General features: G+C 38.4%; 1 protein-coding gene across 6 annotated transcripts in view; it reads left to right on the top strand.

The window, feature by feature from the left end:
• PTPRR (protein tyrosine phosphatase receptor type R) overlaps nucleotides 1-24651 on the top strand; it is a 236929-nt gene that overhangs the window by 124093 nt on the left and 88185 nt on the right. For 3 of the 6 annotated variants that reach the window (XM_037000349.2, XM_037000350.2, XM_037000348.2), the window contains 2 exons: nucleotides 835-945; nucleotides 16941-17203. In XM_037000349.2, the coding sequence (XP_036856244.2) occupies nucleotides 835-945; nucleotides 16941-17203 (374 nt within the window). Of the gene's footprint in view, nucleotides 1-834; nucleotides 946-8687; nucleotides 8765-16940; nucleotides 17204-24651 lie in introns of those variants that run through there. The other 3 variants (XM_037000347.2, XM_037000351.2, XM_073215597.1) reach the window with 3 other exon arrangements.

The following is a 24651-nucleotide window of genomic DNA, read 5'->3' as shown; positions in this document are numbered from 1 at the left end:
CTTAATTGCATTCTAAAATGTGACATTAGCATATGTGCTTTTTTTTTAAGGAATGGAACAAATAAAACTCAGTGCTCATGCACATTCCATTTATGCCTCTTGTCCACCCTACCACCCCCAAAGTCATAAGCAAAAAAATACATAAATAAATATCAGTAAAAATTTATCTTACTTTTTATTGCCAAATAATTCTGGACTTTTTTGTGTTCCTTGTTGCTTTAAATAAAATATAATAGCCTAACTATTTATATGGGTGAGGTATTATGTTGATCAGATTTTGACAAAGCAGATTGCATTAAAAAAAAAAAAGATTTGCTAAAAGAGAAAGAAAGAAGGAAATGATTCTGACATTGTGGCTCTGTGTATTAGTTTTATTTATCTTATTTATGCTCCGTGTCATGAGATTTTGTTTGTGCCTGTTTCACTTTTGTCTTAAAAGTTAAGAGTTTTATTACAGCACGTAAACCAGGAGTTGGTGCCGTGGGGGGACTTAACCGTGAGGAAAGCTTCAGAAGCAATTTCCTCCACCCAGAATAGACTAGATTGCATACCTATGAACCAGATAATTTCCAAGAGAGACTGTGAGACTGTGAGGGTTGTTTCCAAAGTCCAGAACCCAATATGCCATATTGGGCATGCTTGCTCCCGTACAGGACGGAATATAATCTCTCATGGATAAAGACGGCAGCCCCTTGTCTTAGATCAGTTTGAGGAATGTAGGTGTGTTCCACTGCATTGAAAGGAATACAGCTAAAAATATGTTTCGTGTCTGATAAGAACGCCAGGCTTCTCAAACTCTTGTTTAATATCAGACTTTCTGTTTTGCTTTTAAAGAAGAATGTTTTACAAGGGCAGCATGAAGCGGACAAAATCTGGAGCAAAGAAGGATTTTACGCTGTTGTCATTTTTCTCAGCATCTTTGTTATTATAGTAACGTGTTTGATGGTAAGTTTGCTTTTTTATGTGTTTTTTCCTTTACTGAGCCCATTGCTTAATATTACCAGATACATTGACAATGAATGAATGTTAAAAAGACTGGGAACAGAAGCTGTAATTGCACTGAAGCTTTTAGCAACTTTGTCAACCTTGAAAATGAAGCTTTAGAAAGTGATTTACTGTGAGGTCCCTATAGCCCTCAAAGTTATTCAAGTCTCAGGGGCACACTTTGGGCTTACTTTATTTCTCCTATTGTTATATTATCTTTATGGAGCTTAGGAAAAATTTTTTTAAAGAAATATGTCTTAGGGGCAAACTTACTCCTTAAAGAGCGGTTGATTTTCTTATGTTTAAAGGGGCCTTGAAAGCATTCTATGAAATTCCAGGCATGCAAAGGAGATGATTATAGGCTCAAAGGCTAAATGATCCACTCTCAACTAATTATTTAGGTGAATGAATAATACAGATGTATAAAAGTATACACAAATAGCTCTGTAAATTACAACTTACAAATTTGTAGTCCTTTAAAGTATATTTCTAATTTTTTTTAAAAATGCAGAACCCAAAATAAACAGAAACCCAGTAAACTAGGCAGGGCTATTTGACATTGTGTAAGTTAACAGTTATCTTTCAAATAGAATGGTAACATTTTCCTATGCTTTTGAAAATTCTGTGATGTCACTTAAAATATTTGAAGCTTACATATGGGTTTTAAGATCTCTTTTCCTGTGTGCTATGTGCTTTTTAAATTGTGTGTATTTTTAACCACATTCCTTCCTTCATTTTTAAGTGCCCTCAAAAGGAGATGAGGCTACTTATTCATTCTGCAGACAATAGTGTTGTTAGGTGTCTTAATGGATTTTGTTCATTTGTACTCCCCCTGCTGGGAAGCGGTTTATGTTGGTAAGATTAAGCCTCAACTGGGAAAGACAGAGGCTGAGCAGGTGTAAACTTAAAGGAGATGAAGCAATCAAGGACTTGAATAGGGTGAGAACGGCAAGTTCCCTTGAGACTACATGCAGGAAACCGTAATACCATAAAGCTTCCATCATAATGGATTGAGAGGCATCTCCTATGAGCCAGGCATTAGGAAAGACCCATGACACAATAAACAAAAGAATAATGAAAGAATTGAGTAAGTAAATGGATTTTTATGTAGTAAGTGGTAGAGATTAAGGAAAAAGAAAGAAAGTTGGAAGTTTTTATGGACATTGTGGCAGTGACCTCTGGGTATTTTTTTTTGGTATTTCAGAGAGTATGGTTACTTGCGATGTTTATTTGCACCTTGAAATATGTGGTTCTTTTTTCCTTAATACAGGAAATCTGGAGTGCTCTTGTCAGTCACAATTAGGGTGATTTTCTGTCTGATAGATGAAAAAGGATGGGAGGAAAGGGAAAATAAAAAGGAGCAGAGAGTGATAAAAGTGGATTGCTCATAGGGAAAATGGATAATATTCCAAAGAGCAAAGGTGACAATAAAAGGAGGAACCTGGGAAAGCAGATTCCTGAACAGCTGGAGGATGGGGGGGAGGCAGTGCAGAGCTTGTTACTAACATGTGAGATACATTTCAGGTTCTGCATTTCGAGTCTCCAACGTGCCCGGGTGGATCCCTCCATGACGTACTGGCCTCCTTTGGCTAAAGGGCCTGTAGTAACCACACCCCCAACCCCCTACCCCCTAAGGCTGGGGGACACTACTTCATTTCTCGATACCTGCAAAGCACCAATATAAAAGTCAGAACCCTAGATAAGTCTGCTCTGAAGTTACTAGAACAAGTAGAGAAAGGACTGTTTCAAATGAAGAGTCGATAGGTAGAGTCACCCATTCATTCCTTCAGAGGCTCATCTGTGAGCCTGTTGTTAGTGCTGCCATTAGCTTACTGATGATTCCAATAGATGACCTTCTGGAAAAGGCGGAACTGTAATAAGAATAAAAAGGTCACTGGTTGCCAGAGACAGGAAGGGTGGGAGGGGATGAATAAGTGGAGCCCTGAAGATTTGAGGGGGCAGTGAAACTATTCTGTATGATACTGTGATGGACATTACGAGCATGTGAAAACCCATAGAGTGTACAACACAGAGAGTGAGCCCTAATCTACAAGACGGACATCAGACAATTATGGTGTATCAGTTTTGGCCCATCGGTTGTAAGAAGTGTAACGCATTAATGCAAAATGTTAATAATAAGGGAAATTGTTTAGGGAGGTAGGGGAGAGGGGCTATTTGAGAACTCTACACTTTTTGCTCAATTTTTCTGTAAACAGAACTGCTCTTAAAAAATAAAGTCTGTTCTGGTTAGCCAGAGACGGGTAAGATTCCTCAAGGGAGGAACAACCTAAGACAGGCACAGTCGCAGGGGGGCCATCAGGTGAGAATTTGGGGATCAACAGAGGTGAGGCTCAGAACCTCACCCCCCCTGCTTTGAGAGAAATCTTCTGCATCCGTGGATGTCTTGCTGCCCTTGTCTAGCCTGGATTAATACTTAGTCCATAGGCACACACCTGATCATCTGATCATCTACATTTGCCTTCTTACAGCACTAAACTATGTTTTCTACCTTTATCTTGCATCTACCTACCACTTCAGCATTTTATTAAAAATAAAAATAATAATAATAATAGGAGAAATGTGGGATCAACATATAAATCAAGTACAAAAATCAAATGAATATTCATATTTGACCTGATGGTTTATAGGTCATATTGCATGATCAAAACCGAAAGTTTCTGTGATGAATGCCCTTGTACTGTTCACCATGTAAGAATTTATTCACTCTGTAAGAATTCGTTCACCATGTAAGAACTTGTTCGTTATGCTTCAGAAGATTGGAGACTGACGAGAATTAGGCTTGAGATGGATTAATGATTGTACATTGAGCATTGACCCCCCTATACTGAATTTTATTGTTGTTAACAACCATTTGATCAATAAATATGAGAGATGCCCTCTCAAAAAAAAAAAAAAAAAAAAAAACATTAAGCAATTTTCCTAGCATAATTCATGGTATAATCCTTTTCCACTTACTTTTGGAGCCAGTTTAATCACACACTAAGTGTGTATATAAATGTACACACACACACACACACATGCCCACTAGGAACTGACCAGTATTCCCATACTGGAACTACATTTTTAATAATTTTTGACACATTTTTAAACTTTAATTTTTGAAATTGTACATTCACAGAAAGTTGCAAAAGTAGTACCCAGAGGCCCGCCCTACATGACCCGCACCCAGTCTCCCCCAATGGAAAAAAAAAAAAAAAAAAAAAAAAAATAAAGTCTGTTAATTTTTTAAAAATCAAATAGTGTTAAGTAGCATGAAGAGTTAACATAACAAGCGAATGAGCAGAACAGAGAAGTCTGAGACATCGGAGACACATGAAAATGTGCAGCAAGGGCCTCCTAATCAGAGCACAAGCTAAGGCAGGAATAAGTTTAGCCTCTCAGAGTTGGAGGAGAAGGGTGGAAGCTGAATGTCCGAAGCAGAGCTTTGATGTGACCTGATGTGCCTGTTGAAAAGGTCACATTCTCTGCTGGTGAAGACTGGCTGGGGACAGAGGGTGAGGTGAAGTGTGGGAGCAGGAGGGCTCTTCTGGAAGCTGGTGGATTAGTCCAGTGAGAGGGATGATGGCGGCCGGCGCATGGTGGTAGTGGAGGCGGAGAAAAGGAAAGGGTCCGGCTTTATTTGCGGGTGGAACTGCAGAATTTGCTGTGTACTGATTATCAGGGAGAAGGAAAGAAAAGCATCCATGATGACTCCTAGGTTTTTTGGCTGACCTCCTGGGCGACAGTCTCCCCTTTGTGCGGAGAGGAGGTGGGGCCTAGCGAGAGATGCAATACTTTTGAATTGCATTCCAAAAGTTCTCAAAAAAACTTAAAAAGGTGTAGAATGATGTATTTCAAATATAGTCCTGAATTTTAATGTGAAAGGGTCACTTAAAACAGTACTAGGAGAACCAGCACTACATAGAAGGGAATTAATATTGACAGAAAAATAAATACTCCTAACGGACAGGATTAAGATGAAGTTAAGTCTACTGATACAACATAACTGTTGACAAGTCAGCAGTTCACATTTAGGGACTTGTCAAGTGTGGGTCTCTAAAATAAGCTCATCTTTGTAAAAGTTCAAATGTTTTTGATAATTTTGCTTTAAAGAAGTGTTTTACTTGGATCTCTCAGAAATAGTTGTACTATCACTTTTGTGATTTTCAGAAACAAATATTCTGATTATGTTTCCCGTAATTTTGTTGATTCTATGGCAAACAAAGAGATATAACTCAGAATTTTCCCTCTGGTGTGAATTATATTTATGAAAGATCAAATGGTGTTATTTGCATCCAGCCTTTCTACATACCATAGAAATGAAAATCATATGGTTTTATTATGAAATCAAATAGGTAAACTGTAATGGTGGACTGCACGTGCCATATAACAATAACATAGAGCTTGGCAAAAATTTTTGGAATGGGCATATTGTTTACTTTCCTTAAAAAAATTTAGGTGGCTAGGCATAAAATTAGACATGCATGACATTTTCAAATGTGTGACTTATTTAGCACCTCTCAAAAATGTGAATGTAGAGTGGGTAGAGTGACAAATAGATGAATAAATTCTCCAAGAAAAAAAATGTGTGGGCAACTTCCAATCCATTCAGTCTGTCTTAAGTGGAGGAAAATTATTACTAAGAGAAATTAGTTCTTAAACTTGAATAAGTAACAGAAAGAACACCATTTACATCTAAATTAGACATTCAAATGTGCTTAAAAGTTTCTTAACAAGTGCAAAAAGGTATTTATGAAATATAGGTAGAAATATCTAAAGCCAGATTGCTTCTAGAAAGCACATAAACACAGCTGTTTGGGTTAATAAAAGCTCTAGCCCGTTAGACCCATAGAAGAGCCATCCATATGGCATACACAGAGTTTCTCTACTCATGGTCTGGGTAGCCAAGGCAGGAAATCCTTTATCATTCTCTCTGCTATAGCCTGAGCGACATGCAGTAAATACAAAGTCAAAGGTGGACATAAATAGCCACACTTTTCTAATTTGTTATGTGTAATCCCTAGAGATTGAGGGTAATGGAGCTAGATTTCTAGCTGGAATGATCTGTTTCCAGAAGCATTTTCCAAAGTAGGCATATGTCTTGAACTAATTTTCAGTTTTTACCTGTTTTAATAAAAAACATTTAGCTAAGAATCCTCTTAATAATAATTTAAAAATAACAATAATAAAATTTTGTTTCTTCCATTTATTGCACACTTAATGGTACTAAATTTACTGACCAGCACTAAACAATATATTTTTTCACCACTTTATTGAGGTATAATTGATCTACAAAAAACTATACAGGTTCAATGTATACAACTTTATTGGAGATAAGTAATACACCCATCATGGCAATCCATGCCATAAATATATTCTTCACCTCCAAAAGTTACCCCGTTTATGTATTATAATTATTTTGTGTTGTGAACACTTAACGTAAGAGCTACCTTCTTAGCAAGTTTTTAAGGAAACAATACAGTATTATAAAAGATAGGCTCTATTCGTAAACAATGTATTTTAGTTTCCTAATTTTACTGATGAGGAAACTAAGATTCAAAGAGAAGTGATTTGAACAAGAATATAAAATGGGTAAGTATGTACATGGGGGTGGGGAGGAGTGTTAGAGGAGGGTTGGAATTCATACCTGGTCTGTGTAGATTTAAAGTCTGGGCTCTTTAACATGATTCCATGTACAATGGAGTCAAACTGTTGTAAGTCCTATCGCTCTACCTTGTGAACATCTATCTTGGCTGCAAAGGGGTCCAGTGATAGCTGAGAGTGCCCATATTGATCAGACATTCAACCCAGATAGAACTGATTCATGTTCATGACACCATACCTGCTGTGGACACATCTCTATTTTTGCATTTAATATCTTGTATTGGTCATAATTTGTGCATATATGTCTCTTCTGGAAGACTGTGGATTCCCAGAAGCCAGGGTTGTGTACTATCTGCATCCACAATGTTGTTTCTGGAACATAGTAGCAATTGATTAGTGTTTATGCAACTAAAAGAAATGAATGAACTCTTTCAGAACTCAAGTAAAATACTGTAAAGAAGAAATGCTATGGTCTGTTAAATGGTGGCATCATTTTAAAACTTAAACATATTTTAATCCAAACAGATGGTTTGTGTTACCTATTTAAGAAATTTATTTATTGAAATATATTTAACATGTAACATGGTATAAGTTTAAATTGTACCACTTATGAGATTATTTAAATGATTATTATAAGTTGCAAAAGAGCTTTATAGGCTTTTTTTGTAGCTTCCTCTCATTTCTGTGTTCCTCTGGTTCTCCTATTCTTGCTATTATTTTTTTCTCAGTTGCTATAGTTTGATTTTTATGAATTCCTCTCTCATTCAATATTCCTTTTGGTTTTGCTTTTTCAAATGATCACGTGACTTTATTGCATCCCAAAATTCAAACAGCAAGTTCTTAAAGGCAAAATAAAAAATATTGATTATCACTGCTAAGATGAGTTTTTAGTTTGGGCTTGAAACAAAGTACATTCATGTAGAGAAACATGCATATGCTATATTCTGGACCTTGATATGTGTGGAGAAAAAGCTATGAACACTTTTCCAGAAGCTTTGGGAAAGAGGTTGGGATGAAGCATGTGAGGATTTAGAAGAAAGAGTAGAGCTGAATGACCAAGGCCTAAGTCAAGGAACTGGATTCCAGACTTTGTCAAGGAACTGGATTCCAGACTTTATTTCTAACCCTCCATAAGTCTTTCAACTGCTCTGGATTTACATGCGAAATGAGGAGGCTATATACCAGGTGATTTTTAAGATCCCTTACACCAGTTTCTCAACAACAGCACCAGACTGGATAATTCTCCTGGGGACAGAGGGTCTGCCCTGTGTATGTAGGGTATTTAGCATTATCACTGGCTTCTGGCCACTAGATACTAGTAGCAGCCCATCACATACCCTAACATGACAACCAAAAACCCCATCTCCAGACATTGCCAGACAGCCTTGAAAGGCGAATCTGCGCCAGTTGAGAGCCTCTGCCTTGTAACTTGATTCCACGGCAACTGCCGAGTAGCAACCTCTTCAGTTCTTTCCACATTTTGTCAGACAGCCCAGTCTACCTCAAGTATTTTTAATGTGTATAAGCATTATAATTCCCCAACTTTTGCTTTTCCCTAATTAAAGATGTAGAAGTCAGTTTGTGTGCATGCTATGCAGAGGCAGATTGAAATTTGACCCCTAACCAGAGATGCCGTGAAGAGATGACTATAAAATATTTGACAAGGGTTCCATGTCAAGAGCAAAAGCTCATGAATGGTAAGGAAGGACTTTGGACTAGAGCTTGTTTTACACAAGTACAGTCATAGAAGCCGGCTGTCAAGAACCATTGAGAAGGCCAACATTTCCTTGGCGTTCCCTTTTGATTTTTGAAACACGCCTCTCCAAAGTCCAAAGGTAAAACGTATATATTATGTTTAAGTGTGAAGGACTTAGAATATATAATAGTTGCATGATCTTTCATTAAATATATTTTTGTAAAGGTACAGACATACTCATTTCTCACCTCATTCAGGAAAATAACTTGGAATTAAAAAATGAAAAGCTATCCCACCTTCAATTCCTTTGCCTCTTCTTTTAGCAGTTACGTCTTTAGCTTAACACAGGTATGTCATCTGACTGACAGTGTTCTTTGGGTTTTGTTTGTGCAGAGTGGTGGCAAAGTGCCTTTTGAGGGTCTGAAAACTGAAGAGAAGCAGTGAGGTTAAAACCTCCCTATCCTTAGGTATTATCACATGGTTAGTATACTTACTCATCTTCAGTATTTACTATCCTATAGCTTGTGAATATAATTATAATAAAGGTAAGAAGACTTGCCACTTAGTATTACTGACATCTTCTTTTTCCCATGCAGTAATATTTAGTAATATTTGTCACAGGAATTTTTACAACCCATTGTTTCCAAAACTTAGAGATTTAGCTTTACTCTAGCATAATGGGTGAACACCACCAGTATAAACATTTCCAGGTTATGAGGAAGTGAACTGGCATAAAAGACAATAAGGGGTCTATTTAATTTCCTGGCAGTTCTAGTCATCATATGCATTTCTAGTTATACCTCACTTGTGCACAGTCCTTCTCCTTAAGGAAAGTTTTCAGTCCACCAAAGAAAACTCTTAAGTTTGGTGGTGTTGGTGAGAAACTTACTGCAGCAGACAGGACCTCAGGGGCAAGCATTACGCTCAGTGAAATAAGCCAGGAGGAGAAAGACAAGTACTAAATGATTTCACTCATATGTGGAGTATAAGAACAAAGCAAAAACTGAAGGAACAAAACAGCAGCAGACTCATAGAACCCAAGAATGGACTAACAGATACCAAAGGGAAAGGGACTGGGAAGGATGGGTGGAAAGGGAGGGATAAGGGGAAAAAGGGGCATTACGATTAGCACACATAATGTAGGTGGGCAGGGCATGGGAAAGACAGTATAACACAGAGAAGACAAGTAGTGATTCTATAGCATCTTACTATGCTGATGGACAGTGACTGTAATGGGGTATGTGGGGGGGACTTGATAATGGGGGGAATCTAGTAACCACAATGTTGCTCATGTAATTATATATTAATGGTACTAAAATAAAATAAATAAATAAATAAATACAAAGAATGATGGTACGGCAAGGAGCAGCACCAGAAGCAGTGTAACGGGGTGCAGAAGGCTCAGGTCTGTAAGTCAGAACTGCCAGAGGGCTGGGTGCTGTCACAGCCAACTGCTGACTTTGGGAGAGCCACGTTATTTAGCTAGACCGCAGTTTCTTTAATGCACAGTTAGGTCAGAAGGACCTCTAGTGACCATTCTAACTCCCACTCTACAGCCTGAAAGAAAAGGTCACTTTTCTCCCTTACTTTTTTACATTTCTGTCCTTGTTTCCTTCTTGTTACCACAATCGGAAATGTTGGAACTGAGACATAAATAAATTTAGTTTTCACTCTGTGTTTAAATAATTCCAAAGCTCCCTTTTAGGTCACAGTTCTTAATTTTGAGTCATTTTTCTCATGATTGTGGCCAAGTATTTTTCAGGAAAGATACACAGGTAGTATGTATTCTGAGACCTTGTGTATTTGAGAAACTCTGCTGGCTTCATTCGCATGCACATTTATTTATTTAGGTGTAGAGCTCAAGCATCGTTTGTAATATGCATTTGTTTCTCAAATTCATGACGAATGCTCCGTTTTCTTCTCACAGTCACTCTTTCAATTGACATAGTTTTTTTAAAACTAAGAACCTGTTTCATTGCATAAGCCAAATTCCATAAGAACAGGGTGCCGCCTGGTTTGGTTATAGTGGAAATACCACCTAAGTGGGCACTGAAAAATGGTTTTGAATGATACGCTTTTCTCTCATTCGTTCTTGAGTTTCATTTACAGTGATTCCTCTCTGACTTCCATATTCCCTCTTTTCTCTTGGATTGTTGTATTTTTATTTATCCTGGTTCTTTTTTATAAGCTTATTTTGTTAAACAGATGTTTTTCTTAGCACTGTATTTTGAGAATGCTGGGGAAAAAATTTCCCCCAATTTTTTTGAATAAATTCTCACAGGGGTTCATTTCCTCCACAATTTCAGGTCAGTTCTTTCCCAGTTTTCCTTTTCGTTTATTCATCCTTTAACAGGATATATACATAGATATGTAGACTTTGTATCTTTCCAGTAGATTTCAAGTATAGAGATGACTAGAATTTAAAGGAACTTTGAAAGAAGAGGAATCAGCCTGCTGACAACTTAGAGTAAATGTTATTGAAAAGTGCCAGGAAAGCCCTCTCCCCTAAAATAACACTCATTCAGCTAATGGGCTCCAGAAATTAAACAGGGGAGTTAAATTGGCCTAAGGGCTCTAAGATGCTGACATTGTCAGCGCTCCAATTGCCCTAAATGAAGGTATACACTCTTCGTTACAACACTGTTTCTTAATGAAAGAGGCAGCAGGTGTGGCAGGCCCAAACCTTACCTGATTTTGAATTTTGTTATTCACAGCGCTCTAATGCCTGTGAATTAATTTATCAAGTCACTTCCTGAAGACAGACTTGAGGGAACAGAAGGCCGTCTAGTTTCTGAAGGAATTGGAGTAGAGGAATCAGCATCAAGAGGTGGGGAAAGAAAAGGAAATAATTACATTGTACACTTTAACCTTATACAATATGACCATTACATCTCAATAAAACTCCAAAATTTTTTTCTTTAATTGAAAAATAAAGAAGAGAAGAGAAAAGACCTATAAAAAGGGAAGCCTGAGGATGCAAAAGACAAACTTTGCTCACCTAACAATTTGTTCCGTGGCGTGTCCCAGCAAACTCAATCCAGTTCTTTTCAAAGTTTAAGAATAAAGATCCTGCCATTTCTGAATTGAATTAGGTAGTCCAGAAAGAGCTCTGAGTGAAAGTGATCATTTCGATTTTTTCTATATGCATTAAAATTAAAAGGAGAAGGGGTTAAAAATGAAAATTCAGGTTGTCCAAATTATTCTTTGATAGATACTCTAAATTTAATTTTTCAAGTATTTACCAGATACTTAAATTAATATATGACTAGTGCAGATATTCACCAATATAAGAAATCATGGTTTCTAGCATAATTATTATTTTTTTTGAAAATTACTTTAAAATTTTATTTTCTTATCACATATCCCCTTTCTATTATACACATTTGATATTAAAAAACATACAGTTTTCAAAATGAAGACATAATCCACAAAAATATTGACTTTTAGACTTTCAGTTAAAGTGATTTTAAGAAGTTTTCTTGAACTTTATGATTATGAGGATCATTAAAATACATCAATTGCAATTCAAAAATTAAAAGGTATGGCCAACAGCTTCAATCATATATAACATTGAAAATCCTTTATTTCCTTAAATAATTAGACACTTGATCAAATGTTTGTTTTAAGTAAAATACGAATTAAATATAATATGAACATATTGGTTTCTAGTTTGGGATACCTTTAGACACTATCAACAAAGTTGTATCCTTCCTTTTTTAAATATGATTTTGAAGTACAGTTGATGTGCAATATTGTATTGCTCTCAGATGAACAACATAGTGATTTGACCACTCTATGTATTACTGATACTCACCCCTGTAAGTGTAGTTACCATCTGCCACCAAAGACATAACAATATTATTATCTATATTCACCCTGCTAAACTGTCATCCCGGTGACAAATTCAATGTATGATTTGAAGTTTGTATCTCTTTATCCCTTTCACCTAGTTCTCCTGACCTCCCCGCTCCGCATGGTAACCAGCAATCTGTTCCATGTTTTTTTTTTGTTTTATTTATTTATTTATTTATTTATTTATTGAGAGGGCATCTCTCATATTTATTGACAAAATGGTTGTTAACAACAATAAAATTATGTATAGGGGACTCAATGCATAATCATTAATCAACCCCAAGCCTAATTCTCAACAGCCTCCAATCTTCTAAAGAATAACAAACAAGTTCTTACATGGTGAACAAATTCTTACATAGTGAATAAGTTCTTACATGGTGAACAGTGCAAGGGCAGTCATCACAGAAACTTTTCGGTTTTGATCATGCATTATGAACTATAAATAATCAGGTCAAATATGAATATTTGTTTGATTTTTATACTTGATTTATATGTGAATCCCACATTTCTCCCTTATTATTATTATTATTATTATTTTTAATAAAATGCTGAAGTGGTAGGTAGATGCAAGATAAAGATAGAAAACATAGTTTAGTGCTGAAAGAGGGCAAATGTAGATGATCAGGTGTGTGCCTATAGACTAAGTATTAATCCAAGCTAGACATGGGCAGCAAAACATCCACAGATGCAGAAGATTTCTCTCAAAACAGGGGGGGTGAGGTTCTAAGCCTCACCTCTGTTGATCCCCAGTTTCTCACCTGATGGCCCCCCTGCGACTGTGCCTGTCTTAGGTTGTTCCTCCCTTGAGGAATCTTACCCATCTTTGGCTAACCAGTCATCTTCCGGGACCATACAGGGAAATGTAAAGTTGGTAAGTGAGAGAGAAGCAATATTGTTTGAAAAGGTTAGCTTTTTACTTCTTTGCAGATTTATGCCCTGTGGCTTCTCTGCCCAGAATTTGTCTTGAGGTATCTTTACCACTTGGAAGAATTATGATACTCGTTAAATTCGATATGAGGCAAGAATTCTACTTAAGTGTTGTAATTAGGAAGGAAGAAGAAAAGCTATAGAAGTAGCAGACGGAAGAAAACATGGGAAGATTGATTATTTCTTTGACATATCTTCTTATAGAGTAACATAAGCATGTATAGGTTTTAAACTATTAATTAAATTGTGTACACACATTAACATAATAGGAATATAGCTACATAACCAAAGCAGACCTACAATTACCAGCCATCTCCAGTGAAACCAAGAATACCAATTAGGCACCCTAGGCATTTGTGAAAACTTATCAATGATATTATGGATATTGTCTAATTGAATTTGAATAGTTTGAGAAAAATGAGGCAAATTAAAACAACACATTCCTGGGAACTCTTTCCATCCCATATGTTCTTTTAACAGTAGATAGTCTATAGTCGCAAGATTTTGGAGTGCTGCAACATGCACTTTTCCTAATTCTTGGTTGAGTTCCAGCAGTATAGATCCAGTCAGATTTGTTGTTTTACTGTATGCACAGGCCAGCTTAGATATCTCCTTCTTCATTCCAATGGCAAGTCCAGGAACCAGTGGGATCAATGCAGCTACAACTGCAACAGCGCCAGGATCTTTGTTGAAGTTTTTTGATGATCATCTTCTGGAATGACTCTTCCAGAGAATGTTGATGTTGGAAGTTCTTCTTCATATCGTATCTTAGTTCGTTTTCTGGGTAGCCGAATTAGGCTTTGATCCTCTGTATAAACACAAACAAACCCTTTGCCCACCCTTTGATATGCCCTTTATACCATTGTGAAGAACTTATTGGAGATCACCACACAGGAACAGCTATTTTTTTTTAAGAGAAAGGAATATTATCAGAAAAATGAATTTCCATAGCTGATCATCTGACACCCTTTAAATGATCAAAATTAAGGATATTTAAAGCATGCATTAATCATTGATTTACAGTTAGTTTTATCCTATCAGATAGTAATCCCCCTTTTCTTTTTTTTTTTTTATCATTAATCTACAATTACATGAAGAATATTATGTTTACTAGGCTCTCCCCTATAGCAGGTCCCCCCCCACAAACCCCTTTACAGTCACTGTCCATCAGCATAGCAAAATGTTGTAGAATCACTACTTGTCTTCTCTGTGTTGTACAGCCCTCCCCTTTCTCCAACCCCCCCCCATTATGCATGCTAATCATAATACTCCCTTTCTTCTTCCCCCCCTTATCCCTCCCTACCCACCCATCCTCCCCAGTCCCTTTCCCTTTGGTACCTGTTAGTCCATTCTTGGGTTCTGTGATTCTGCTGCTGTTTTGTTCCTTCAGTTTTTCTTTTGTTATTATACTCCACAGATGAGTGAAATCATTTGGTATTTCTCTTTCTCCACTTGGCTTATTTCACTGAGCATAATACCCTCTAGCTCCATCCATGTTGTTGCAAATGGTAGGATTTGTTTTCTTCTTATGGCAATAATTTCTTCTTCTTCTTATGGTAATATTCCATTGTGTATATGTACCACATCTTCTTTATCCATTCATCTACTGATGGACACTTAGGTTGCTTCCAATTCTTGGCTATTGTAAATAGTGCTGTGATAAACATAGGGGCGCATCTGTCTTTTTCAAACTTGAGTGCTGCGTTCTTAGGGTAAATTCCTAGGAGTGGAATTCCTGGGTCAAATGGTAAGTCTATTTTGAGCGTTTTGAGGAACCTCCATACTGCTTTCCACAATGGTTGAACTAATTTACATTCCCACCAGCAGTGTAGGAGGGTTCCCCTTTCTCCACAACCTCACCAACATTTGTTGTTGTTTGTCTTTTGGATGGCAGCCATCCTTACTGGTGTGAGGTGATACCTCATTGTGGTTTTAATTTGCATTTCTCTGATAATTAGTGATGTGCAGCATCTTTTCATGTGTCTGTTGGCCATCTGTATTTCCTTTTTGGAGAACTGTTCAGTTCCTCTGCCCATTTTTTAATTGGATTATTTGTTTTTTGTTTGTTGAGGTGGGTGAGCTCTATATATTTTGGACGTCAAGCCTTTATCGGATCTGTCATTTACAAATATATTCTCCCATACTGTAGGGTACCTTTTTGTTCTATTGATGGTGTCCTTTGCTGTACAGAAGCTTTTCAGCTTAATATAGTCCCACTTGTTCATTTTTGCTGTTGTTTTCCTTGCCCGGGGAGATATGTTCAAGAAGAGGTCACTCATGTTTATGTCTAAAAGGTTTTTGCCTATGTTTTTTTCTAAGAGTTTTATGGTTTCATGACTTACATTCAGGTCTTTGATCCATTTTGAGTTTACTTTTGTGTATGGGGTTAGACAATGGTCCAGTTTCATTCTCCTACATGTAGCTGTCCAGTTTTGCCAGCACCATCTGTTGAAGAGACTGTCATTTCACCATTGTATGTCCATGGATCCTTTATCAAATATTAATTGACCATATATGTTTGGGTTCATGTCTGGAGTCTCTAATCTGTTCCACTGGTCTGTGGCTCTGTTCTTGTGCCAGAACCAAATTGTCTTGATTACTATGGCTTTGTAGTAGAGCTTGAAGTTGGGGAGTGAGATCCCCCCTACTTTATTCTTCTTTCTCAGGATTGCTTTGGCTATTCAGGGTCTTTGGTGTTTCCATATGAATTTTTGAACTATTTGTTCCAGTACTTTGAAGAATGTTGTTGGTAATTTGATAGGGATTGCATCAAATCTGTATATTGCTTTGGGCAGGATGGCCATTTTGATTATATTAATTCTTCCTAGCCACCAGCATGGGATGAGTTTCCATTTGTTAGTGTCCCCTTTAATTTCACTTAAGAGTGACTTGTAGTTTTCAGGGTATAGGTCTTTCACTTCTTTGGTTAGGTTTATCCCTAGGTATTTTATTCTTTTTGATGCAATTGTGAATGGAGTTGTTTTCCTGATTTCTCTTTCTATTGGTTCATTGTTAGTGTATAGGAAAGCCACAGATTTCTGTGTGTTAATTTTGTATCCTGCAACTTTGCTGTATTCTGATATCAGTTCTAGTTGTTTTGGAGTGGAGTCTTTAGGGTTTTTTATGTACAATATCATGTCATCTGCAAATAGTGACAGTTTAACTTCTTCTTTACCAATCTGGATTCCTTGTGTTTCTTTGTTTTGTCTGATTGCCATGGCTAGGACCTCCAGTACTATGTTAAATAACAGTGGGGAGAGTGGGCATCCCTGTCTTATTCCTGATCTCAGAGGAAAAGCTTTCAGCTTCTCGCTGTTCAGTATGATGTTGGCTGTGGGTTTATCATATATGGCCTTTATTATGTTGAGGTACTTGCCCTCTATACCCATTTTGCTGAGAGTTTTTATCATGAATGGATGTTGAATTTTATCAAATGCTTTTTCAGCATCTATGGAGATGATCATAATTATTTTTTCAATAATGCTTTGCAAGATTCTCTTCCTAAGCGCTGTGTGGAATACAGATCTCCATTTGTATATGTGTCGTAAGTGCTTACTTCATGGCTATAACTTCTCTAAGCCTTCCATTTCAATCATTTTAAGTAAAAACATGTGTGTAATCAAGCTGACATCTGGCACTTTTATAAAATTAGCCAAATTTGCTTTTGAATATATATTTGAGGAAACGATTCATGGACATATGTATTTAATAACTAGAAATAGAAAGTGTATCCTTTTGAGAGAAATCTCAATACCACAAAGCTGAAATTGTTCTAAAAAGGCTTTTCTTAGTTGTGTTATCATTATACCTTTATTTTAGTTTATCTTATCAGTGTGAAAAAAATGTGACAGGAGCCCTTTTATATCTCCTTCTATAGATTCTCTACAGATTAAAAGAAAAGTTCCAGCTTTCCTTGAGACAAGATAAAGAGAAACACCAGGAGATTCACCTATCACCCATCGCGTTACAGCCCGCACAGTGCGAGGCAAAGCCAGGCGGCAGCATGGTCCAGCCTGAGCAGGCCCCAAAGGTGCTGAATGTGGTTGTGGACCCTCAAGGCCGATACACTCCTGAGATAAAAACTACCACCACTGTCTGCCCTTCTCCTTTCAAAATGAAGCCCATAGGCCTTCAGGAGAGGTAAGAGCTTTTCATATCCTCTGTATGTTTCTTCTACTTATTTATTTTCAGAGTATTCACTAATTAAAAATTAGGATAAATCTAGAGATAATTGGCATATTGGGTAGAACTGTTCACCACCAAATGGACACCCACAGAAAGTAGTCTTTTTTGTGCCACAAAAAATCTTTCAGTTACATCTGATTCTTCTTAGCTGGTGTAGACCCAAGCCAAAGTCATCTTCAGCTACAGGACAGCTTCTGTAATCATTTATTAAGTGTTTTTGAGGGCTGCTGACCTCACCTAACATAATCATAAACATAATCTTTTTAAATTGTCACCAAAATTCTGGCAGATAGAAGGGCTGGGAATAAACTTAGGGCATTTCCTACCAAAATCCACATTATTTGCAGTACAGTAGAAAGAGTCTACACCACAAATTAATTTTTTTATAAAGCTTCCCCTCTGCTTCCTTTGAGCAAAGCAAACAAAACCCATGACATTATTTTTGTTACCTTACCTGCCTTTGTGATATACTTGCTCTGATACATACCACTTACTGCAAATCCAACATATTGAAAACAAGAATATGCAAGATGCATAAATGAGGGGCCAATTCTTCACTCCCCCAAAATATTAAATAAAGCTTTCCCATGGTCATTCTTAAAATAAGTAAATTGTGTGTGCATTTAAAATATGACTGATATTACATCCAATATTACATGTTAAGGACAATGGAAAGTTCTCAAAGTATGTTCCCAGGTTCATTCTCTTATTTTCCAGTATTTCCATTTTCTGTCATGTCTTTTTTGTTGTCTTAGGTTTTTAAATCATACATATAAATTTTGATTATATTTCCAGTCACATACACACACACACACACACACACACACACACACACACACACCCCACAACCCTTCAGAAAATATAGTTTGGGGCTTTAAGAACTGCAGAAACCCAAGTTGGTCATTCAAATTTCTTTGAAAATAATATTGTCAAAGAGTGAATGAATGAGGTGAAAAGAAAGGGCAATGATCCCCAAAGTCCTATGAAGGGAGAATATTTTGATTCTGTAGTGCAAGAAAATGGAAAGCAATCAGGTCCTTAAGAAGTCCAACCTCCTCCCCCAAAATACTTGGTGTCCTGATGGATCTGCATGGGTCGCCTGTACCATTCTCTCACTCAGATACCACTAAATTGCTGTCTGGGCTGAGGTCTGACAAGAGAGACCGGGTGGAACTTTCTGCCCGAAGCTAGCCAGGATTCGGGACTGGATCCTGACCCCATATTGCCATTTCTGGATTGAGCAGCTTCGAATGAGTTGTTCGCCTCTCCGAGCCTCACTTTCTTCTTCTATAATATGAAGGGACTGAGCTTGACTTCTTCGCTTCCTTCATGTTCTTTTACTCTTATTATCCAAATTAGTTTTATGCGTTTATGTTTGCTTCAAAGAGAGACCTTGAAGCAGGCATCAGTGCTGTGCGCCAAGAATAGGGTGGAAGAAAAGATCTGCTCAGATGAAGGCAGTAAGAGGGTCATTCTGTATAGACAGTTTAAAGATGATAATAAAACTAACAAAAACTCAGTCTAATTTTTATTACCATCACGCAGCACCAATTCTAAATAAGGCCAGTGGTTAAATCCTCCAGGGAATATCTGTTGTCAGCATCCTGTCCTTTGTAAGCCACTGCTGGGTGTGTTTGAATTTCAAGGAGCATAGGGTTAAATATCCATTTATTCATTTAGACGAAGTGAATGTTTGAGAAAGGTGAGTACAGTAATGTGAGCAAGTGTGTAATTAGCATTAAGTGGATTCCCTGCCCCTGGCCTACAAACTTCCCTTCATCCCCACCGTCGCCCCCCATTTCCTTCCCTCCTCAGAGCAGGAGACAGCTGTTCTGCCGACAAGGGCCCAAGGTCATTCTCTCCCAGCCTGATAACTTACTCCGTCAGTTTTCCTCCTCTATTTCACCTGTAACCCTCTGCTAATTGCTATATCCTCAGCAGGGAAGCAGGTTCTCTTCTGTATCAAAGGAGCTCTTGCAACCCAGTTCCTCCTCTGGTTCTCGTCTGTCCCTCCTTTCTCAGGTAAGGACCGGAGTGCACTTGTCACTTCGTCGGTCTTCTTCAAACCACCCTCCTCCCTGCTTCTCCCACATATCCTTGCCGGGTTTATCACAGGTCCGACCACCAAGTCAGAGCCCGTGCTTCCCTCTTTGCCTCCCTGCTCTAACTCCTACTTCCTTTCCGAGTCTCTCTCTTCCTTTGGCCTCCAAGACATTGTTGTGGTTCTTGGGTGGCTCCCACCAGGCTCCCACACAGTCCCTTCTCCCCTTAACTTGAGAGTCCATCAGAGAGGTGGATTTGAGCTGGAGGCACTTCTTTGGGGGTCGTCCATGTAAGAGGTAGGAGAGACGAGGTGGTTGTGGTCCACCTGTGCAGGGAGAAGAGGTCCAAAGTGAGAGGTGGGGGCGGGGGAGGAGGGGCACGGGGAGGAGGTAAGCAAGCGCCACCCCCTCTCGGAAGCCCCTCCAGGCTCCCGCCCCCTCCTTCCCCTTTCTCCTCCAGCCCCGTGTACCAGCACTTCTGATTCAGCTGCCTCTGCTCTGTTCTCCTCTACTTTACTCCCACAACCCTGTGTGCATACGGCATTTACAGCGCTTTTCAGGTGTAGGTAAAATTGTCATTCACTAATGTTATCCCATGTATGGAATATATATTCTTGAGGGCACATATATGATTTAATTGTCTCTTTGTCTCATATATAGAATATAAGTCCTGAAAAGCAAGAGTTCCTAAAATGCTTGAAGGAATGAATGAATGAATGTTATAATGAATAATTCTCAGGTCAGTTTTCAATAGCTGTAGGGAAATACTTTATTTTTCCCACCATCCCATTCTCTATTCTCTCCCCCATTTTTCTGCCATAATTCCCTGCCAAGATGATCTAATGATGAGTTTTTTTAAGACTGATAAAATATTGAAGATGTGCAAGGCTCCATGTGGTCAGAAAACATTTCTGAGAGTTATAAGCCTTAAAATTTAATGTATGTTATTTGTTCTAATGGTGCCTTTAAAATAGCCCTATGTTTTACAGCCCTTCATCTCCAGATTCTGGAGTGATATAATAATTCTTTGTTTATTAGATGAAAGTCTGGCTTCATTAAAATCACTGTGAGACCATAAAGACTGCATGAATCACTTGTCCCCAAAATCTTTTGGGTCATGCCATACAAATATTTCATCCCTAATGGAGAGAATCTATAACTCTGATATTATTACTAAGAAAATCTAAATTTTTGAAAATAAATAAAAGACAATATAGAGACTAAATGTACATGCTTAACTGAGTACAAAGGATATGCCCAGAAAATTATGAAGATTAAAAGATCATAAAGTGAGGGACATAGCAGGTCCCTCATTTCGCCCTATTCCCAATTAGTCACCAAATCATATTGATTCTTGTTCCTTGGATTTTTTTATTACTGATTCCTCTTTTTGTAGCCATCACCCTGGACCCCGATGTCATTATTTCGTATTTAAATTGTTGTGTTTTAGGATTATAAAAATGAGAACAGGACTAATTAGTGTTATCTATTTCACGTATTTTACTTCATCTTTGCCTGATCTAATTCTCCCCTCACGTATGTCCACTCTTCATATTTATGACAGACCTTGCATTGTATTTCTTTGCTGTGTAAAGATCCTCAAGCTCCCTTTGCCTCCAGGATAAGGTACAGGCCACCTTGCTGGGCCTTTGAGGTCCTGTGCAATCTGGCCCTGAGCATTCTCTGCAAATCTGTTGGCCACTACCCCTCAAAATAAATCTTCCATTCCATGCAGACTATTCTCCTCAGTGTGCTGTGTTCCTGTCCACATTTTCATGTGTGTGCACCTGGCCCCTCTTCCTCCTCCCCCTATCCATCTCTAGTTCCGAAATCCCAGCACAAAACTTTCCTCCAGCCGTTGGCCGTGACACCTCTCCCGGCCCACAGTGATTTTTTAACGCCTTGGAATTCTCACATGAACCGCTTTTCCAGCAGTGATTTTAATTGCATAATAATTCTGAAAAGGGACTACAGCTGGTTTTTTAGTGCTTTATCCTCTCCCTTCACCAGCTTGTAAAAATTGTAAGGACAAGTAAGGGCTCACAGAAATCCTGAGTCCCCCACGCTTCCTGTAGTCCTGGTACCTAGTAAACACTCAAAAAATATCAGATGGCATTAATTAATTCATGCTCCTTTACCTCTGGAGCTCTCCTGTGTTTCTAAAGAACCTTCCTTGAGAACAGACAGCCCAATGATATGCCTCAGAGCTGTGTCTCTGTGCTAATATGACATCCTACATTTACTAAATGAGCAACTCGAGTTTTGAGTCTTTTGTGCTATAGTTTTCCCGATTTACAAAACAGGAGGATAATATCCATTCCACCTGTTTTCAAAGGGTTCCATAAAATTAACAATCAATATAAAGTGACTTTGTACCTTTGCAAAAGAAAAGGAAATCTGATATTTTGTTTTTGTTTTTGTTCTCTGATCTCATGCCACTAGCCTCTACTAGGTCAGTTATATTTTGCACTCAGAAAAGTTGATTTTTTTTAACTGAATTGATACAGTTGAACCTGCATTTGACACCATATTTTTTAAAATGTCAATTGACATACAGTTTTTCTCATTCTCTAAAATATGTATTTGTGAATTTGGCCATTTAATGTTATTTATCAACTGTCAGTATCAAGTTCAATCTATTCTTGTCTAACAAATGAATTCATTTCCCATGTTGAGTCCGTGAATTGAGGAGATACATTCAGACGCCTGCTTCACACCTACCAGGTGTATAATTTGGGACCTGTATGTTCACCTGTAATGGGGAGATTAGCATGTTCCTGGCATAGCTTTTGTGATAGTTAAGATAAGCAACAAATAGCATGTGGCTGGCGCAGCATGAGGCATTAGTCAGTTCCTGCTCCTTCTTTTTTTGTCCCATCCCTGTCCTTCTCAAATCCCCAACTTGTCACTCTCAAAGAGACTGTATACAAACCAGGTTCCTATTGCCCAGTAAATAAGAGAGCACATTCAGCCCCTAGGCTGACACATTTTCTTCAGTACACAGGAGAACTTGAGAATATGAGGTCCTGCAAAGTCTCCTTTTTGGCTACTAAGTGACTAATAACCAATTTAATGGAAAGGAAATAACAATCGAGCGGGTAAATTCAGGTTATTGTCTCATTTTTCACATTTGTTTTCTATGAGAGGGAAAAAGTGAGCAAGGACAGCTGGCAAACTGTCTAGAAAGGTAAGGGTGGCTTCGTTGTAACATGGCACTCTCACTCCTGACTTTGGTTTTCCTCGGCGATCAGTGAGTGGGCCAGCAGAAATAAGGCATTAATGGAGGTTTTCTGTCTAATGGAACCTTATCATCCAGAGCCATTGAACACAGTCTTATCAGCCACAACTCATTTGCTCTGCCTGGCAGTATGAGGATCATAACATAACACATGGTGAACAACCATGTAGATTGTCAATCCTAATTTAACTCCAAGTAACACCAATAAAAAAAATAGCTTAATAAGATTTATTGAGCTTGAGCTTGTACATGCATTATCTCCTTTAATCCTCCCCATCCCCTCCTTACAGTGAGGAGACGAATGCTCAGAGAGTTTAAGTTACTGCAAAAATACTGTAATGGTAAGTGGCTGGGGGTGTGAGAGTGGCTAATAGAATTCGAACCCAAGTTGGATTCCAGACACTATACTCCCTACAAGGACTGTACTGGGGGTAAGGGTGTGTTGAGTAGGGGAACCACATTCCTATATTCGTTGGAAAATAAGTTAAAAAGAGATGACAAATCAATATATTTAATAAGTAGGTATTATATGGAGTATCACACTGTTATTCCTCAGGGAAATTTTCATGCTTGGCTTTCAGAATGTTGTTAGATTCTAAATCACAAAATTCAATTTTGTGAGACAGATGCAAAGCGCTCAAGGTGTGCACTGAACACAGAGGTGTTCACTGAAAGGTGAACATTGAGCATAAAGGTTCACTGCCTGTCTAGAAGGTCGCTGTCAGTCTTAGTTTGTCTTTCACCTGGTTCCTGTTCTCAAGGCCCAGTAATGATCCAACATGAATGGCTGAGGTGATAGTAAACATGACTACAGTAAAGAAGCCAGACAGAGAGGGAGATAGGAGCCAAAATCTCAGAAAGCTCAAGTCAAAGCCCATTCTCAGGGATGTGGCAGGGGGACACGGGGATGTGGTGGGGAGGCCCCTGTATTGTTCAAAGTGCCTGGCTAATAACTGAGCTCATTTTGCTAAGTGTGTGGACACTGGAGGCAGGAGGAATGGCAGGGAAGGCACATGTTTATGCCTCTCCATCAAGCTATTGCCCAGGCTGTGGGAAGAAAAGGACAAATAATAAAACCTAACCCAATGACCACCAACCTGCCATATGCTGACGACTGTGCTAATGTGACATCTCATGCACTCTGCATGACACCCCTTGAGGCAGGTGCTATTTTTATGCCTTTCTTGCAGGTGAGCTACAGAGAGTTAGATTAAATAACATGTGCAATGTCATAAAGATATAACGACGGAATTGGAAATTCAAATCTGGAGAGTCTGGCTACAAAATCTGCACATAACCACTGTGCTCTACCTCCTCCTGGCTGATATAGATGATAAAATTTTAAGCCTCTCTTACTTTTTACGATCATATCCTTATAAAATGCTTTTATGGGGATATCCAGAGTTGGTGGGGAGGGTTGGAAATGTGCATATGTCCTTTGTTAATGGTGAACATCCTCTTTATTTTCCTCTATGTTCTATCTTGTAGAATAGACATGATTGCACTTTTATATAGGTGGGTTGGGGTTCTAAAAGGTTAGGAAAAAAACAACTTTAAAGTGTTATTTATTCTTAAAAAAAACCCACTGGGATTAAGAAAATGGAGGCCAAAGTTTTGAAATCTGCCTAAAAATTCATGACAACTCGTAAGACCAAAGGCTAAAAGTGAGGAAAGGAAGAAATGAGGGTGGATGCAACCCAGGGAGAGCAGAACAGAAGCCAAGATATATTTTTAAGGAATTAAGAGTAAGAGTTCTGCCTAAAAAGGTGAAAATTTGCCATTGCTTATTGGCAAGCTTAGTGGCCCAGCTTCTCTCCGACCTCGCAGACTCAAATGTTTGAGCCTTTGAGGCTGAATCAGGCCCAAGAGCACAGACCTGGAAGCGGCTCTCTAAGCAATCATTGTCACAACTCCTTTCCTCTCCCCCGTCTTCCTTTCTCACTGGGGTCCCTGGCGGAATAACAGGGCTAAGTTCCACTCTGTCCTCTTACTGCTGTGTCTTTCACCAGGACACCCATTACACAGGTTGTCTCATTCCCAGATTCAAGCAGAAAGGGCCTCTCAGCAAGCCACCCCCACCCATCCTTCAACATCCCTTAACCTGCAACCTGGCCCTGGCCCCT

This window comes from Manis javanica, chromosome 10, assembly GCF_040802235.1.
Source record: "Manis javanica isolate MJ-LG chromosome 10, MJ_LKY, whole genome shotgun sequence".
Classification (NCBI taxonomy): domain Eukaryota; kingdom Metazoa; phylum Chordata; class Mammalia; order Pholidota; family Manidae; genus Manis; species Manis javanica.
This window is presented reverse-complemented; position numbering and strand designations above follow the sequence as displayed.